Source organism: Dendroctonus ponderosae, unplaced genomic scaffold, assembly GCF_020466585.1.
Source record: "Dendroctonus ponderosae isolate FM_Combo_2020 unplaced genomic scaffold, Dpon_F_20191213v2 Dpon_F_20191213_1, whole genome shotgun sequence".
Classification (NCBI taxonomy): Eukaryota; Metazoa; Arthropoda; class Insecta; order Coleoptera; family Curculionidae; genus Dendroctonus; species Dendroctonus ponderosae.
Window position 1 is genome coordinate 13,464,428 of NW_026017110.1, and position 20,170 is coordinate 13,484,597.

Sequence of the window (20,170 nt, forward strand, 5' to 3'; positions counted from 1 at the left end):
AAAACAACTGCAAGTTGGAAAACTTCTAAAGCACGGTCTACGTAAATCATCCTGTATACAAAATTGTCGTCATTTCTCTGGAAGTTTTCTCTGGGGATGTTTTAGGAGTACAGAAAAAATAGTAAAAAATAATAATTGTTTTTAAAACTGAGGAATTTGCAAAAAACTGTATATAAAGACGGTAACGTTTTTCAAGGTAATCTGCCTAATTAACATTACGTAAATACCTGTTGCCTCGTAATTATTAAAAACTCGGGCAATCATGGAAAAATACCGGAAGTGACAATAAAATAGATAAGGATGACACGTAGATTCAACAGAATTCGTTAAATATAACGTACAAACATACTTTTTTCGGAGTGTCAATAGTGTCAACGAGAAATTGTTATTTATTGTCATCATAACCTCGAAATGATGTTTTTACAAATAAACATACATTTCTGTCTTTAACTCCAGATCACCTCATGGTTCGCTTTTATCGAGTAGCTTCTCGTACCTCTTACCTGTATTAATTGCAAAAAATTATAGCAAACTACTTTTTTACTATCATTTTTTTTGTAATTAGAATCAAAGATCGTAATTTTTCTATTCGAATGCTTAAGTATTCCAATAAGCTATCGATCAAACATAGGACCATTTCAAAATAGTGCTTAATAACAAAGTTGAGATTCGATATGCAACTGCTAATATCTTGTAGAAATTTACGAAAAAAAATGTTTTAATATTTTTCTCCTACTCTCCAAGTGAGCCCCTATAACTCCTTAAAAGAAATGACGCCAATTGTGAATCACCCTGTATGTACCATGACATAATATCACTACTTATTCTACGTAATATTCAGTACAAAAATTTTGCCTTAAAGTCAACCGTTTTTATGACATTGAGGGTTAAATTGTCATAGTTCAACTAAATGTAATTTCTGTATAAGATTATTATAAACATTGGTCAAAATGGCGACAATATATTTGACCCTAAACTAGCTAACAAAACGAAATTTTGACATGGGACTTTAAAATGATGCATTAAATTGTAGCTTGTTCAATAATTAAATTTTGAATTTCAAATCGCAATCTTATGCTCATCTCTATTTTTTTATTTAAGATTAATTTTCACTTTGAATCTAAAATGTCAATACTATTTGTTTGACTAGTCATTAATACACGTGAATACATATTGATTTACTTCCAATTTGGAGTGTTGATTAACAGTAGAAATAATCACACAACCGATGTCTGAATTTTCCCTGATGCTTGTTGAGATTATGTTATGTGGATTCCATTTCATTTTTATCAAACGAATTTTTTATAGTTCGATATTGTAAAAATTGCTCTTCCAAAAACAGAAAATGATTTAGGTTCTGTATAACCATTACTTTGTATTTTTGATATCTTCAAGTAAAATATGTTTGCATGTAGTTCGTATTAACTCATGAAAACAATGATCAAATAGAAAACTTTAATTATTGATTGATTACTGACTGAATTATTTACTTGGACATGTAGCATTGAACACAGTATAAATGCTTAGTATTTGATTAACTTAATGTCGATAAAAAGGCGCCTATCGACTTAACAATATGTATCCGATAGACGGAAATTTATTAATTTCATAAGGTAATAAAGTTGATAATCAAATTATTAATCGACAGCTCAAAACTAGCGAAATTTATCTTTAAAATAATTTATTAATTTACAAAAGAGATTAATACTTTTCCTATTGATTTACCAAAGATACACGATTGATTTATACTCTAATTGAACAGTTAAGTATCTAATCAAATACGTATGTAGTCATATTATATTTGTTCATGGATTAGAAAATTTTAAGCTCTAAATGTGTTTTTATCTAAATCTGCCACTAAGAACTAAATCGGTTTTACGATCAAACTGGGAATTGGGTTATGCCGCTTAATCGCGTTCAAATAAGTATATATGATTCCTTCCACATGTCTTTTTATTTAACTTACAAGTAAATAAATCTCGCCGTGATTGATGTACTTTACTTAAAGATAAATAACTTATTTTTAATATCGCGGACCTTCATATCAGTAGATGTTATTTTTTAAAATGTGTTGACTTTCAAATCCAAATCGTAGTTTCTTTGATTATATGCAAAGTTCTATTGATAATGGATTTTTTTTACTACATATTATATAACAGTGATTTGGAATATCTATTATCTGGTCCATTTTCGTTTTAATTAATTTCAGCATACACAAGTATTATTTCGTCGTTTTGGAGCAAATATATATTTATTATCTATTTTTCCGACAATTACACAAACGACAAATATTCTTTTCCTACACACTTTTTTCCGTGACTTAAATTAACATTCATTTCTACAGTCTATTGCATCAAAAACTGTTTCATTAGGAATCACGATAAGGAATGTACTCACACTTCACATCATAGCTAGATGAAATCATAGAAAATCATAGCTTTTTTGACATGAAACCTATTAGAAAACCACCTACACCAATTGTGTACAGTACAGGCGTACTTTATTCCCACTATGTTTGGGACAACAAAATGTCATTTGTTAATTTTTATAAACAATTTTCTACAAAAAATCGCGTTTTTTTAGTTTCTTACTTGTAAAATCGAAACGATTGAAGCCATCTTAATAATATACAGTAATTATTTAGGTTTGTGGGTTTCAACCACAACTTAATGATATAGAACTAAATCACGAAGAGAACCGGAAAAAACGAGAAAATTTTATGTTTTCTTTAAAAAATCACAACTTGACCAATTTTTTTAAATTAAGAGCTTAAATTTTGCTCACTGGTAGCTATTTATTTGTCTGTATGTGTGCAAAAAGCTGTCTGTACTCCGTCGGATTAACAGTTTTCGCGTAATTCCAATTTCAAGTTTTAGCGACTTTTTCGCCAGGGCTAAACGCTATTGAGCTTCTCCGATTTAAATTTAAGGTATGAATTTGGAAACTAGACATGAGTAGCAACAAAATGGAAAAATATGGATGTAACTGCGATCTAAGTTCATGTTCTGAAGGATGCTGATCAGTTTCCCGTGGTTCACACAGTCAAACGACCTCTAGTAATCGAGAAAACACGGGTATACATGCATTGGTGGACATGTTGCGGCCTCTCTGTATTAATACCTTATTTTGTCAAATAGAGCCTCTCTGGTTCCTAACCCGCGCTACGAAATCCAAATTGAGTATCAGAGAGGCGCTCCTCCCATTTACGGTATAATCGACCATGAAACTTAGTAACTGGCGATTTAAAATAATAAATTTTGATTTGATTCTGCTAATAAAACAATGCTAGTTTTAGCAAGTTGAAAATTGATAAGCCTTTTATGACCCGAGGCTGATTTGCTGTTATCATAACATGGGATTTTTTTTCGCAAAGTGGCTGTAAACCCCCTGACCAACCCTCTTCTTTTTTCCGGGCTTGGGATCGGCAGTGGTAGCTCCTGAGCTACTCAGTTCACTCATTACCTACCACAGGCGGAGTTCAAAATAAGCACAATACAGGGTTCAATGAAGAACGCGTAGAGGAAATAAACCGTGCAAGACAAAGTGTGCTACAAAGAAGAACGGACGAGTAGTAAGTATAAGACTATCGCGAAATAAGAAAAAGAGCTCGAAAACTACTGAGAACAAAGAAGATATAGCACTAGCAACGAAAACTGGAAGAAATGGAATGGAATAGCAACCACAACCGGTTTAGAAAGTTCTATAAACAAATTTCAAAGACAAAAAAGGCTTCAGACCTAGAGCCGAAACCATACTTAAGAAGGAAGATTGAAGCATAACGACCAACAAAAGTGAACTAGTGGATAAGTGGAAGCAGTACTTTTACAAGCTTTTATATATAGATCAACGAAAGGAACAGACTACAACCGAGTACCAAACTGCAGAACCGCCCGTAGAACAACCCACATACGAAGAAACCATCAAAGCTATCACAAAGCTCGAAATAAACTTATTACCCTTATATGGAGCCAGGAGAAATTACCAGATGAGTGGAAGGAAAGCCTCATCATACCTATCCATTAAAATGGAGTCAGAACAAATTGTAGTAACTATAGAGGGATATCCTTAATCAACACGGCATATAAGATCCTTGCAAACATACTTCTTAAAGGTCTTAAACTCCTCGTAGAGTCAGGCTTGGAGGTCTACCAGTGTAGATTCCGTCAAAATAGATCTACTGGGAGTTTAACAGTGATTCGTCAAGTGGTCATTGAATTTAAGCCAGCATACGATAGTTTTCTAAGAGTTAACCTATAGTGATTCTCAAAAAATCTAATGAAGCAACAAGTATATGTGTCAACGGCTCCAGAAGTAGAGTAAAAGTGCCTTGAAACAAGGTGATTCTCTCTCCCCTATATGTGCATATGCCCTATAATATGCGCACATACTGTCCACGCATTCTAGCTTGCAATTCAGGGTTATTGTTATAAAATTACCAACATGTTTTTCCCAGTGCTCAAATTTAATTTGTAAAAAAGCTGCGCAGGTGGCCATCCAAAGCAGGTGACCCTTAGACTGTTTGGAATTGTTACTGTCCAAAAAAAACGAGGGTAGCTGCAAAATGTTTGTATGGCGGGTATCGAAACTAGGGAGAACCCTAGCGAAGAAAATAACAATAGTTATTTTATTTTTGATAACGTTTTTTTAAAAATCCAAAATTGTAAAGGCACGTACAGACATGCAACCGAGTACAGAAACGCATCAAATCTAGGCGACAGTCGGCAACAGTCAGCGTATCCTCGCAACGTCTCATCAGTTGTCTGTCTTTTACAAATCTCGATTCTTTTAGATTTCTGGTCTAGACCAGACGAGTGACAATTGTGAGAATGTGTGAAAGTCTTATTATCGTGCGCCAACACAGAACTGACTGAATGAAGAATTTGATAATCTGTGATACAAAGATACAGAAATTGGTTGATATCGAATTTGCTTCTCACCAACTTTAGACAATCGGCAATACACAAATTTTCCGGCAGTGCTCACGTAGACGCATGAAAGTAAGGCCCCAAATATGTGCAAGTCGGGACCCAAATGCGAACACTTAGAATTTGTTGCGTTTTATCAGAGTATTTAGTATGTTTAAGGTTTGCATGAACCGATGAGAGCGAATAATGTGTCGTGACGACAATACGCTTCGCATTCTGTTTAGCCAATGTTTAGCGACGGTGTTGCGTCATTGTGTTCTGTTTGGTACGTCTGTACGCGCCTTTATAACAAAGCCTACCCCAGCAACCTGCTAAAAGAGCGCGTCGCGAACACGACACGAACAAGGGACTAGTGCGACTCTTTTTGAACATTGTTTGCACGATTACCAACGAATCTCAAATTTGCCAATTTTCGATAAAGCTGGCATTTTGCAAAATCATGTCGAGCGACACTGCGGCTTGTTGGGTATTGTGATACAGTGGTGTCTGGATAATCGCCGCACACAAAAAATCCAGTTATACAATTTCATTAATGCTAACTTATATTTCTAGTCCCATTACGTATTTTCTTACTGACATTTCTTATTACTTTTCGGAAATCGTGTAAAAGTATTCTTCGGATGACCAATACCAAAAAATAAACCCGTCAACACTGCGGCACGACCCTACTTTGATCTTGCCGAGAAATCGGCCAGACGCGGCTCGCGACAAATATCAAGCCCGTATTCGTCACTCAAAATTTTGGTTTGTCTCGCGCGTGTGGTGCTTGTTAAACATCGTCATTTTAAAATAATACAAATAAACGTACTACCTATACTCAAATTTTTCCTTGATTCTCTCTCGAAGGAAATAGGCCTCAAAATCAATATGAATAAACCAAAACTATGTGTCCGGTGGATCCCAATATCATAATAGACAACAACAAAATAGAGAATGTAAAAGACTGCATACTTAGGCCAACGAATAACTCCTGGAATGGGAAACAAATATATCGCAATGGAAAGGAGAATTAGATTGGGATGGGCGGCTTTCGCAGAACTAAAAAATATGTAAATATAAACAAAGAAATACTCCTGTATCTGCGATCAAAACTTTACGACCAATGCGTCTATAGCCAGTAACCACATACGGCGATCAAACATGGACCGTCACAGGGCAAATGGTGAACAAGTTCAGATTATCCCAGAAGAAATATGGAAAGAAGAATATTAGGTGTTTCTCTGCGTGACAAAAACGAAACGAGTTAATTAGAAACAAGTCTAAAATAATCGATATAATAAACCGGGCAGTACAACTGAAATGGGACTACACGGACATATTCCCCGAATAAGTGGTAATAGGTGGGATGGAAGAGTGTGGCAATGGGGGCCATGGACCGGCAGAAGAGCGAGAGGATGACCTATCACACGTTGGTAGAACGACATAAAAAAGTTGAGAGGACTTCCCTGGATGAGAATTGCCCAGAATAGAACAAAATGGAAATAACTAAGAGAGGCCTATGTCCAATTCTGGACGAAGAACGGCTAGAAGAAGAATAAGGAGGTGGAATGGAAGAGTTTTGCGATGGAGGCCATGGGCCGGCAGAAGAGCGAGCAGAAGATCTATCACACACACGTTGGTACGACGACATACGGCATAAAAAAGGTAGCGGGACTTCCATGGATGAGGATTGCCCAAAATAGAACAAAAAGAAAAGAACTAAGGAAGGCCTATGTCCAATTCTGAACGAAAAATGGCTACAAGAAGAAGATACCCAAATCAATGGGCATACATTTTTACCGGCATATTCTACCAAGAGCTTCTTTTTCGACAACATGTGACACTGCCACGCATTGAAGTCCAATACTTATCTCGTCGTAAAACATTATTAAGTTAATAAAATATTATGTGAAGCTACATCACGTGCACCTACGTGACTCTGCTTAGCTTATTGGCTGATGACCACTTCTAATCAGCACACGAAATCCCAGCAGTTAATAATTAATCATACATTGTCTACGTATTTTTTGTCTATCGCGCGTGAGTTGCATGTATTTATTTAAGCATTAATTTTCAAATGTTTTCAGTCGCTTAAGTAATAGCATTGGTAAGCAAACATATTTTAATAGTTGGCTTCCCGGGAAAGCTACAAACGTCTTGCGCATAAAAGAACCCATACCAACAAGATTCTATTTCTAAAAGGCAATTCATCCCTCGGATCAATCGCTTAATAGAACTAATAATGTCTTCTATACTTGTCTTTTTCCAGCGATTTCTCTCACGATCATTTGGCAACAGAGACGGAGGCAATCTGGCCACTGTTGTCGGTTTTGTGCGCTTGCCGTTTAGTTTCGGTTTAGTTGTCCCTCGTTTTTCATCGTTCAGGAAGCGCTTACTTTAAAGTGACGCTTAGAGAAATGTGACGCGACTATCCGAGCATGGTTTGTTTGCTGATAATTGTCGGCTACAAATAATGTTAACAGAGTACGGAATTGCGCTAATTAAAAATCTGAAAAAAGTTTTTTGGAAAAATTTGTTGTAAATGTGTTTTTTGTTGGAAAGTACATTTTGAAAAATAATGATTTATCTTAATAGCTAGCTTATCCGCAGTTACTTGCTACAGATGTAGTGCCACGGGCTTAGCGCCAAAATTTATTAAGTACCTAATTGGATATGAGAGCTGATATTTGTTGACATTTTTGGATACATTAGCCAAATGTTTAAAACGGTAAGTTTAATTGACAAAATCCGTTTTACAGGAAAAAAGTTTCTATTTTTAAGCTGATGTGGAAGTGTTCTTGCACAGTATTTAGGAGAGATTGGCATATGATAGCAATGTCAATGTGTACTTTCTGGCTAACGTTGTCAATTCATTTGATCAAACACCAGTTAAAGTTAATACTGTCTTGATGACTACTTTATGAGGGAAATATTTCCCTAATAAAAAAATACGTTTTTTAGACCAGTGCAATCTATCACTACCTTACCTTACATTGTTATGATAAAATCCTCTAACAGGTCCTAATTTGAAAAATAATTTGTAGTGATCTACAGAGCTTAAATATTCTTAACATATTTGCGATTGTTTTGGGGCATTAACATAAAACTATTTGCATTGAAAGATTTTGTTTTAGTGTCCGTATTTGCTTAATGTTGTTTTTTTTATTGTATTGGTTTTATACTGGAAAAATCAAACAGGAAGTTTCTCCTCACTTTTGTCGACGTTTCGCCACTTCTATTTGGGGTCATCCTCAGGACACTGAAATACAGTGCTGTTTTTTGTATTCTTCTTTTGCATTTTCAAACCCGCTGTTTGTTCAATCACGTTTGTTTTCATTTGACTCCATATTTAATCAAGTTCAATGGATTCAAAATATGAAGCATAGAAAAATGTTTATAAAAATTTCAAATGTTTTTAATAGTTACATAAAACGGCTCCTCAAATTTAGCGGTCAAGTGCGAAATTAAGAATCTAAATTAGTTTGGAAAGGAGACGCATTTCATTCGCACTGAACCAAAACTAATCGAAACTCACCCCGACCAACACAAATCATACCAATTGGGTTTCAAATGCAAGATCAAAATTAAATTACTGTTCGTACCGATTATCGAGTTACATATTTTTTACGTACAATAAATATTGTTTTTCCGATTTGACCAGATCCAAATTAGTCATTTTTTGGTTGATTCGAGCAACATTAGATTTCCGATTTTGGCCACTTTCTATCTCCTACATTTCTTTTTAAGATTTTACGCATTTTCAAAAATTATGTCAAGACTCGCAACTGAAGATAATCTTCTTTAACCAGATATGACCATGGTAATTACATTAATTTTGATTCGATTGTTCCGATAATTACAGATTCCACATTTACAAGGTGATGAATAATTTTTAGTCGGGGCAATGAAAGAGGTATGGGACAAAACTCACAGAAATAAGTAGAACTTTTCTATTAACATATGTCCGCAAGCGCTTTATTTCTGAGTTAAAGGGGATTGAAAGTATTAACTTAATTTTTGTTAGGAGCTGTATCTTCTACTACTGTGACTTTTTTGTTCTGCGCCTCTTAAGGGTAACAACTTTTATGTGAATTTTTCTATTTAGTTGTAAATTATATTAAGCTCTTTGATAAAAAATAAGAAAATAGAATTCCCTTGTATGTTTTTGTTGCTCATTTTCTGATAGTTCAGTATGATTTTTTTTATTTGCACCCTTCCTCATTAATGCCCGTCAAATGAGAAAGAACGGGAAGCTGGCAATTTTAAAGGGCAATTAAAGAAACTACATTCCGTTTTTACCGATTCAGAGAAAAATTATGTATTCAACCAATTATGAAGAATTGAACGTGTAAATGTACATGTAAAACTTAAAAGCTTTTAACAAAACCTGAGTTGGTCAGATCGCAGGCTGCGTGGATGATTGACATTTTATACATAGAGTTCGTTGGCATGAAATTTTGATGTATACTTTATGATTAAATGATTTGTAAATAATTTATGGAAACTATTTTTAGTTAACTCTTTATCTTATGTTTGCTCCCTTGGGCTCGCTTTAAAAAATATTTGATTCGAATATTATTCTCGAATATTATAATAAATAGCATTGAAATAAATTTATTTATTATTACGTATAATATTTTGATTTTCATTCTATTAACTTTTTACGCGTCATCTCAGACATTCCTTCAAAAAATACATCTAAAGGTAAATATTAGTTTGACATGAAGAATAATAAACAAATTTCGAAAAATTCTGAGCAAAATTATTACAGTGAATAATACACTTACTGTTTTGTCTGTCTAATTAAGTATATTAACAATTATTGTGATTTGGAAGACATTTTGGACCATTGGACTTAACAAGACGAACAAGATGATGCGTTACAGCTCGAAGAAATCGTAAATATTTCCAAATTTCCAGACAGCTGCGTTGGTTTGTGGTCTTATTTCAATTAACCGTTAATAGCACAACAACGTGCGGTAAGGCAAAACCCTAAACCAGATTGCCGTTATTGATTGCTACAATAGATTTGCGTCGGCAAAATCTACGAAACTGAAGAGAAAACGCCAAAACGAATCCGAATATTCTAAATAATAAAACATACTTTAATGGAATGAGCGATCCTATGTCGCTCGCTATGTGTTTGATGATGTTTAGAACTAATATTAAATAAAATTGTATGTAACAAATAACATTATAAAAATGAGACAAAATGATAAAGCATTTAAAAGTAAGGGCAACATCGTTTGTATGAGCTTCGTATTTGAAATTTTTTTAACATGAGAAAATTTACTTTTTTGATTATAAATGGTGTGGAGGATCATATTCTCGGGTCAAAAATCGAATAGCTTCCTCATATAAAAATGTCGGTTAGTAGCATAGATAGTGAAGTACGTGCAGACAAATTTTCATCCATACTATATTATCACTGAAACATGTCAACAAATAATTATCTTCACTTTGATCATCCCTCTCTATTTATGATAGTAAAAATCACACGTGACTTTCAGATAGCCGTGCGTATTATATGTATATGTTACGGTTAAACTTCGAAGTTCGCTAATCTGGATATTAACCGGTTAATCCCGAGTTTAACACAAATGTTATGATAATGTTGAAATAAATTCAGCCATTTTTGCTTCAAAAATATCAACCTCCATTCGTTCCTCAAGGCCAAAGGTTTTTCCGGCCTTAATGAAACCGAAACTAAGTAGGTTTGGGCAACTCGTTTTATGGAAATTTGTTTAATATATTTAATCATAACATTTTGCAAATAACATGACGGTCGTGAGACTTTGATCTTCAATAAGTACACAAGTTGACTGATTTTGTCATTAAGTGTGTACACAACCCATCAATTTCATTTCATTGAAATAATGTTTAAAATATCTCGTTTCGTTTTCATTAAATTCGAATTTGTGAAGTTCGAGTTACATAACGATGCACTTGTGTAAACGGGAATCGCAAATCCAACAGCTAGTACCGAAACTCCATTTAGACATTTTCTCCTAAGTGTTTGCTTTGAACCCGGGCTTACGCTGAACAAACAGCAATCTTGTAAACCTACCAAAGCAATAAACTAACCTCTACCAGACCCCGATACTGAGAAGATCAATAAAACTTTAACCGGTCCCCAGCCTTTTTGTTATTTTTTCTCTCACTCTTTCGGCACGAGGAGGGCTTCCCGTCACGGAGATTAGACACACGCTTTAACGACCCATTTTGATAATACACCAAGAAACGGGAAGAGGGTAGATTTCGAAACGAGTATTGAATCCTCTGAACATTCGGATTTACGAACCACAGGGCGGTAACGGGTAAATTCCTTCACACGACCGTTAAATGCATAACTGGTTCATAATCTAATTTTGGAGAACGAACAGGTTTTATATGTGTATATTTAAATGTAACCAAAATAAAGAAGGGAAGGTAGAAAGTCAATTAGCTTCCTCAACGACCTTACGGCGATAAACCGCAATTTTGATGGTTTGCCTTTTGAATGGCCATCAGCAAAAGTACTTGATTAGTATTTGCAAATATTTCAGTTTACACCTGAAAACAACTCAAATGCCCAGCTGGTGACTTATCATTGAAACATTCTCAAATCAAAAATTAGATAAACGTTGCTACAAAAAGTTGCACTATTTTATCTTAGTGTTGCAAAACGTTTAAAATAAGTCACCTACTGTGACCTGTATTCTGTTGTTGGTTATCCATTTCTATCATTGTTATTCTATTTATTTTTATTAAATATCCACTTAGAAGATCTGCGGTTGGCAAACATTTACAAATTACAAAATTATTCTTCTGTTACAATAGAGTGAATACTAAATAAGCCGAAACAGACAGAATATTTTTTTCTAATAATATAGAACATTAAAAAATTACATTAAAAGTATTGTTCTATCTTTAGCAATTTTCTCTTTGATTCAACACTACACGTGATTTATCTCAGTAAAAACAAATTCTTCTAACCTGAAATGTCCAACCACGCATCAAGACAAGAGTGCATCAAATATTTACAAAAATTAATTTAGAATTTCGGATCCATGACGAATAAGAATTGCAATTGTAATGTGCCTAACAATTTTAAATTTGTATTAGGTTTTGGGCGGTAGATTAGGAAACCGCCAATTGCAGATGCACACATCCCTATTCCTTTTTCGGTTTCCAAGTCGCGAATTTCTGTATTAGTATCGGTAAATTATCCTAAGGACTAGGAAGTATCAACTGGTCTGATTGTTTTACTCAGAAGTTGTTGCTAAAATTGATTAATTATTATTTAATTACTTCTGCTTTCAAATTTTATTTCTTTTGTGGGTGACTTAATTCATTAATTGCGTACCCTGTATTAGGGTCACATTTAAAGCTTAAAAATATGACATATTCTGTGGATATTTCTTATGTAAACCGAAAACCCATTATCCCACATGAAACAAATACAATGTGGAAATGGTTTATACCGATCGAACTTTTAGCTGGTTTACAATATGATTTTATCAGTCACTTTTCCACTAACGTAATTGAAGTACTTCGCGTCACGCAATGGTTTCCTTAGCCTTAGGTAGTTTGCAAGTTTAATTTATTATTTATGAATTAATCTCATTATCGCCTAGCGCTAATCCAGGGTCGAATTAATGTAAACTACCCGCTCATATTACTAAGAAAATTACATATTTCATGCAAATGGTAATGTTTTTTTGTAGCTTGTTAGCATTAGTATGGAATCAATTGTTTTAATGGAATATTTTTTTATTAAAACTGTCAGTTATTTATTTCGTTATTTATCAAAGATCCTGAACGCCTAAAACAATCTACTTTAACCGTCCCATATACATATGTATATGGTATTACATCATTCCATTCATATTAGGAGATACCAATTAAGAGCATTATTATATAACCGAACTTAACAAGCAGGCATTATGCTCTACGACACCGGGTCAACGTTGTAAGAAATTGAACTTAATTTAATTGTTTTAACTGTTATAGTTCATAATTAATTTATAATACTGATAATTTGTGTTTCAGGGTCCACCACCGCAAGGTGGTCAAATAAAATTTACCATAGCAGACACATTAGAAAGGATAAAGGAAGAATTCAATTTTCTTCAAGCACAATATCATACGTAAGTATTTTATGTATATTTTAGTTATCAGCAATGTGTTAGTCCTCGTTATTTTGTTCTTGTCATAGTTTAACCCAAAAAGTTAGGAATTTGTTATATATTTATGGTGGACAAGCAATACCTACATTTTGTTTGCAAAAATGTGTTAGCTAAATTCAACAGTAGATCATAACGGTTCGGTTTTCGATTCCATTGGGCCGTCCTGGAAAATTTCCTGCTGACGTATGGCAAACACAATTCGCTTACATCATTAAAGGTGTTTCTATCTATGCGGGTTTAAGACTTAAGCCTGTCGTGCTTGCTAAACACTAAGAAGAAGTTCGTTTTTACTACAGCCCAAATGGCCGAAAAATTCAATAGTGTCAAATACAACAGTGTTTAGACAGCTTTTAAAACGTTAGTTGATTTCAGTCAGTTTCAGTTGATAATGGTCTACATGAATCAGTTTGGGAACATTATAGCAGACGAAACCACAATGCGAGTCGAATCAAACAAACATTATCCGCCTAACTTTATTATTAGGAAATAATTCTATAATACTAGCCAATAAGCAACAAGAAAATTGATAAAAGCTTCAATGTGTGTCAGATTATTTGAATTATTGATCGTACACGATTGAAATCATGTAATTTAATTGTGAACAATGAATTAGCAATTGATTTCACTTTAGCATTGACGATACGAAATGTTCAAAAGACACAAAAACGTTGAAGTGGAATCCACGGCATAATCAGTTGATATTATAAAGCAATTATAATTGATTGTCTAGTTTAGATTTTAAAGCTCATAACAAATATTTTATACTAAAAAGTAATTTAGCCACTGCTTTGCTGCACAGAACACATTACACCAAACGTTAGTCTGGCAGATCTCCAAAGTCTGATTGGAAATCGTTATTTGAACAGTGGTATCAATAAAAATAAATGAAGGGGGTTTGGAAGTTATGCCATTCTAATTTGCGATTGCGATTCTTTCCATTTCCAGTTCTTCGTTATTTAAATTGTTTGATAAATTTGACCAATTTTCTCATACAAATTTAAAAGTATAGAATATTTCTTTTGAGCCTCTGTTTTTACACTTTACAAGTAGTTATATATTTTCATAATATTTAAAAATGTTATAATCACTAATATTTAAAAATATGTCGCAAATATTCTTGAAAATCACCAATTCTCGCGCAGTTTATACATCCAGCCTAATACTGTTCTTATTTCCCAGAAAATGCTTAAATAAGTTACTGGAATAGTGCAACATGCGAATATATAAAGAGCGTCTTGTTCTTCTACACAACTGTTAACAAGTCCGACAAACGTACCGAGTATACCAAACTTTTGGTTGATATAATATATTTGTATTAAGCTCTGCGACCATTAGCAAGTTCTTTCTCGACATTCGCAAACTCACTAAAGGTATATATTTCTTATCAAGTAAAGAAAATCGTGCATCGTATCATTAGTATGAACCAAGAAAACTGATTTATATGATACAAGGATAGGAAATGTATCGGACGTATATGGTTCTGATATCAGGTGATGATTTGCAGTTAAACCGAAAGGTATTTGATTTATAAATCGATGTTATTCTAATAGAAACGACGCCAAACATATATGTATGTGTTATCCTAATTACTACCAGGAAATGTCACTAATACATGTACATTTTTATGAATTCGCATAGTGATTATGTTCGAGCAAAAATGCTTTATTAATACCGCAGCATACTAGTGTACTTTTATCATAAACTTCATTTAAGTTTGCGGTTGGCGGTTTAACACAGTCCATTTAAAATATATGAAGCAAAGAAGCGGTTGCAGGGTTATTAATGTGTTTTAGTTAATGTTCCAATGCAATCGACAGTGCTGTATTTCAACCAACTAAAAAAAATCGGTTGAACTAATCGTCTTCAAAGCTTAAAGCTTTTTTCGCTTTAAAACATTTCTCTGCTATCAGAAATATGTCAATTGGGATCTCTGCATGTTGCTACTTTTTACACAAGTTGCAAAAACTGAACTAACTACTCATTGAAGGTCGTAGGTAGTAAGCAGTGGCTAAAATAATTTTGATCTTGATAGAAGCAAGCACTAACGCAGTCATGGTAAACTGCATAAACTGATTTTTTATGGTCTCGAATGTTTAAGGAAATAAAAAAATCCGTTTCAAGTAATGTAAAGATAACATTTTCGGTTTTAAAACCTTTTTCCGCCTGAACAAACGTTAAAAATTTGTTGTTTCCTGTATTGTTTGAATATGTCGGTTTTTCCTCGTTTATCTGTCGGGTTTTCCTCATTTGTCTTTCGATTTTTCCTCAGCACAAATTCTCGAAAGTGAATGCCTATTTCACCAAATACTGTTTTCTGAGTGCAAATTATATTAGAAAATCTCCCACAGTATTTATTTTAATAACCATACTCTCTGAATACTCTGAATGTATATGTGGAAAACACCGCCGCAATTAAATTTTCTTACACCTAACAAATTTTAATAACGAACATTTGAGGAGTAACGAAAGATCATGCAATAACACTCACGCTCATTCCAGTCAAATTTAGCGTTAATATTTGGTTGCGGCTTCTGGGAGGTAATTATTACTTGAACCTACAACGTCTACCACTAGCGCAATTTGAATTGGTAATACAAAAACGACTTTGATTATTGACTTATAAAATTCAATCCAAACCTCACACACGAATATTACGGAGAACAGAAAAATAATTCAATTCAGGATGATGAGCACGTTTCGAGCATTCACTTCTTAACAACGTGGCAAAGACAAGCCCCAGGTTTGAAAATAAAGAAATCTGTTCCTGAAAATGTATTGCATTGTTTCAGCATCTTATTGATCATTCCAAAATCAATAAGCTGCAAAAAGCCAGAGTCAATATAGACTGAGCATTGAGTGTCATACATATTCGAACTTTTTCTTATCATGAGTGGCCACTCATTAGGCTGGTCTACTCGTCGCAGTGCTGTTACTCAAAGGTTTTTCGTCAAGTAATTATATTACATTGTGATCGTATGATTTCAAGATTAATTACAAGTGTGGATAATTAAGTCAATATAGACCACGAACAATTGTATTCTTGTTCACACAAAACGGAAAACTTCTGGACTGTCGATTTCAACATGTCTGTGTTCGTTGTTTAGAATTGGAATTACAAGTAGATCATAAGTATGTATATTTTTATTGATAGTGAAACACACTAAAACTGAACTTCGCGAGATAAATAGCATACAATTGAGGATCCATCAAATCAAGTAACGGATGGGAATATTTCGGCCTGATATTTTCATTCATTTATATTCACACGAATTCAGAGTTCTAGTCACTGATTTATATCTATCCGGTATGCTTCCATTTTGTCCTCAACTTTTTCTGCGGAAGTAGCGGGGCAACAATCAGACCCGCAATTACCGCAGTAAAATGCGAAGAACAAAAGGAAAGACCGATTAAATATTTCATTTGCTCGTTCTTTGAGATCGTTGTATAATTAACGGCGGTATGGGCGAAAGGCGATGCGTGATGATGTCGAGAACGAGCGGAACAATGGAGTGGAATGTCCTACACAGAGGCGGAGTGTGAATTTATAAGTTTCGGTCTGAATATCAGCTAATTCCAGTTTTTGGATTGGATTTAATAACAGTGTTCACTTGAGGATTGCAATCATCAATTTTTTATCTGATGGAACTTAGTTCTTCCTTATGAAGCAGATTTCAAATAACTTATTTTGGTTTCTTTGAAAAAATAACTGACGTTTCACCTATTTCCTATTTTGGTCTGTTAAGTATGGACAGTAATTTCTGCAAAAACGCTCTACATGATCTCAAGTTCAATTTCCCAGCACCTTATTTCAGGGGTCAAACATCCCAACGGTCTGGCATCGCATCACCTTGACAGCTTTCTGGCCCAGTCGTGACTCAAACCGCGAAAATTGTTCTTAGTTGTAGAACTATGACGATGAAACGTTTCCGTACCTATTGTTAATAAACCGTTTTAATTATATTAAAACAATGCTGGTTAATGTACTAAAAATAGCTACAAATTTAAAATATGCAAAAACTTTAAAACCCAAAAATATGTTGCTTCACTGCTATACATTTTTCGATACATGAGCTGCTAATTATTGTTGTGTCTTTGATATTTGCATCTAGGGGATTTATTTTTAAATGCTTTAATAACAAAAAATCGGTTTTGTTCTTTCAAGTAGTTAAAAATTAAACACGAAAACGCGGTGATTAATCGAGAAGTTTTCAAACATTAAGCACTTAGTTGCATCGAAATTTCCATATGATTGCCTACCCACTAATAGCAATAATATTGGGAAAGCCGAACGCATGGAAATAAAATTCAATTGAAACAGTGACGTACTTATATATGTCTTATATGGAAAATACACTATTCATGAAGCATCCGTTATTGCAATGATTTTAATTTTTTGAAACTTGCAAATAGATTCCCTACTAGGATTCTTCGTCATAACCTCAGTATGTAAATAGGCGTATAATAATGTGAATTAATTCATAAAATGCCATTCTAGTTAAGAACCTGATATAAATTTATTAATTTAAGCAAGATAAACATTTCTTGTATGCCACCAAGCTATGGTAATACGAGTTTTAAAAGACATTGCATTATCGCATTAATAAGAGTCTCCGAAATGAAAAGAGTCAGACATTTTTTGATTGCAGCGAAAACGTTAAGGTTTATTAAAGTTTAGGTAAACAAGTAATGAAAAACTGCTTTTCATTACTTGATATTTTCTGGTAATTTTTTTGATTAATAAATTGTAAAGCCTAACTCTAATGTATATTCATTCTACCATACGCGCTTATAATAGTACAGGAAAAACATACGCGAATATTTAGGATACATGTTTAAAAAATTACCAATACAAATTGATGTTTCTTGAAACACCGAATTTAATTTACTGTTTCCTTTATTGTCTATTCATTAGAAACGAGGTTTGCCACTACCCCCATTACCCGTATGAATAAACTATTTGGAAGAATTAATGTATTTGAGAAAATAAGTAGTTTTTTTTATTGTATTGATTCTAAGTACAATATATTTAATTTTGCTAAAATTTCTACTAAACCAAATGTACGTAGTTTGGATGAACGGAAGCTATTTTGTGATTTTTGTAGATCATTAACTTATGTGAAAAAAAAAACGCACCGTCATATTACAACCCAGTTCTAAACTAAACTATTGTTGAACTTTCTTTTATCATCTTTAAATATCAGGAAATCTGCTTGGCGATTGTTTACGTGCTCAATTCAACTTTTAACTATCTCCATGTTTGAAAAAAATATTATAAAGAGCGATACTTATATAACAAATAATGAAGACCTAGTGTTGGCGCGGATAGAACATTTCTGAACGTGCCAGTTCGGCGTCCTGTCATTTATTTTTGTTCTGGTTGTTTGGTGTGTAACAATGAAAAAAGTGAAGTTGTCAATCTAGTAATAATGAATAATAAAAAATTAATAAATCAGCAATCATCCAATCAATAATCTATAAAAAACGAAATAAAAAGGCAAGCAGTAATCCTCAGCGCACTAAAGCACAAAGGTGTGCACAACACCTAGATCTGTTGTCTGGAACCTAGGGAAAGGATTTTGTGGTTGAAACTTTGATATTTAATCCATCGTGCCCCCAGTGGTATTAATAAGGCAATTTATTGGAATTTTTAATAATCAATTTACCGTAACGTTGTATGTGCAAGTTCAATAGTAACATTCAAAATTTCACGAAAAATTCCTCCATCTAATTTGAAGCAAAATGCATTTATTCAGATATGTATTTCAAGTTCATTAAGCTCAAAATCAGAAAGGTTTTGATTTTATTCCAAATTAGTGAGTTATTAATAGTTTACCCAAACCAAATGGTCTGAATCCAAATCAGCTTTATTTTCTGTTCCAAGGTTTGGAGAATGTTTACTTTCTCGTTCAGGCAGCAAATATTTATTTTCATTGGTTCAAGTTTACAATTCATTAATTGTTAGGAAATGTAATGTGTGTATAGGAATTGTAGAGGTAAGAAACACTTGTGTCAGTAAAAAAAATATTTTCACTTTGACTCGGTCAGACTGATTACCATATATCAGCCACTAAGGTATTTTGTGAACATGCCGGATGTTAAGGGAATACATTAGCGATATCTTCTGATTGAGAAGAAACTCGTTATTTTATGAATTATTGTTTTTACGGTTTCCAGTTTTATTACCAAAGCATGTTTTTAAATGATCATTCAAAATTAGTAATTGCTGCTGATTCAGTTTTCGAAACATGTCTAGCTCCAGTGAGAACACAGTAGAAACAAGTGAGCTTAAATTTGTTCTCTCTGCTATTAACAAACTGTATTAAAAAGTTTTAGTCCATCCGTATTATATTATAATGTGTTCGTCACTTTACTAGGAGTGTTCCAATATTTCTGCAAATAACGTCTAAGTGCTACCTAGAGTTATTGCTTACATTTAGGGGTACGATGCCAGATAAGCATCTACATCTTTATCTGGAAATTGCCGTAGATTTATAGAGAGTATTGATTTGACAAATTTTATTCCATCTCGAATATTTAGTACTTTTGGTAAGCAAATTTTTTTATCAAAAATTGTTTGACGGCGTTGACGGCTCTCGTTTATTCTATAATAACGGAATGGTGGAATGAAATGTTTGTCCGATTCTTTTCACTGGAATTTTCAGATAAAAGCGCAGACACCAAAGTTGTGTATCAGTGAACACTCTTCAATAAGCGTGTGAATAAAAGTTTAGAAGTATGTAAGGTGTATTCTTAACAATCTTCATATCTGACTAAAACGTTTATATCGTTACAGTTATATTGAGGGTTAATTTCATGTGAGAGAAAAATTATACATTTAATCAGTAATAAGTGCATAATGGTTTGAGATACATTTTGGAAGGTACTGAAAAAAGTCTTATGAAACAACCACTACTCGTATAACGAGTTAATTTATTAATCGTCATAGCGCCTGAGTGTATGAATTATTTGTGCCGTCTAGTTAATCTCTCGTTTAATGAATTTAGCTCCAATCATTTAGTACTCCTACTTGCTAATTTAAGAAAGAGGAATGGCAAACCGCGCCCCTATCTCGGCAGAGATTATGGGTTATACAAAGAA

General features: G+C 33.6%; 1 protein-coding gene across 6 annotated transcripts in view; it reads left to right on the forward strand.

Moving 5' to 3' along the window:
- The window catches only part of LOC109535287 (protein groucho), a 73,215-nt gene that overhangs the window by 11,715 nt on the left and 41,330 nt on the right, over positions 1-20,170 (forward strand). For 5 of the 6 annotated variants that reach the window (XM_048670400.1, XM_048670401.1, XM_048670404.1 and 2 more), the window contains exon 2: positions 12,936-13,033. In XM_048670400.1, the coding sequence (XP_048526357.1) occupies positions 12,936-13,033 (98 nt within the window). Of the gene's footprint in view, positions 1-7,230; positions 7,633-12,935; positions 13,034-20,170 lie in introns of those variants that run through there. The other variant, XM_048670403.1, reaches the window with a different exon arrangement.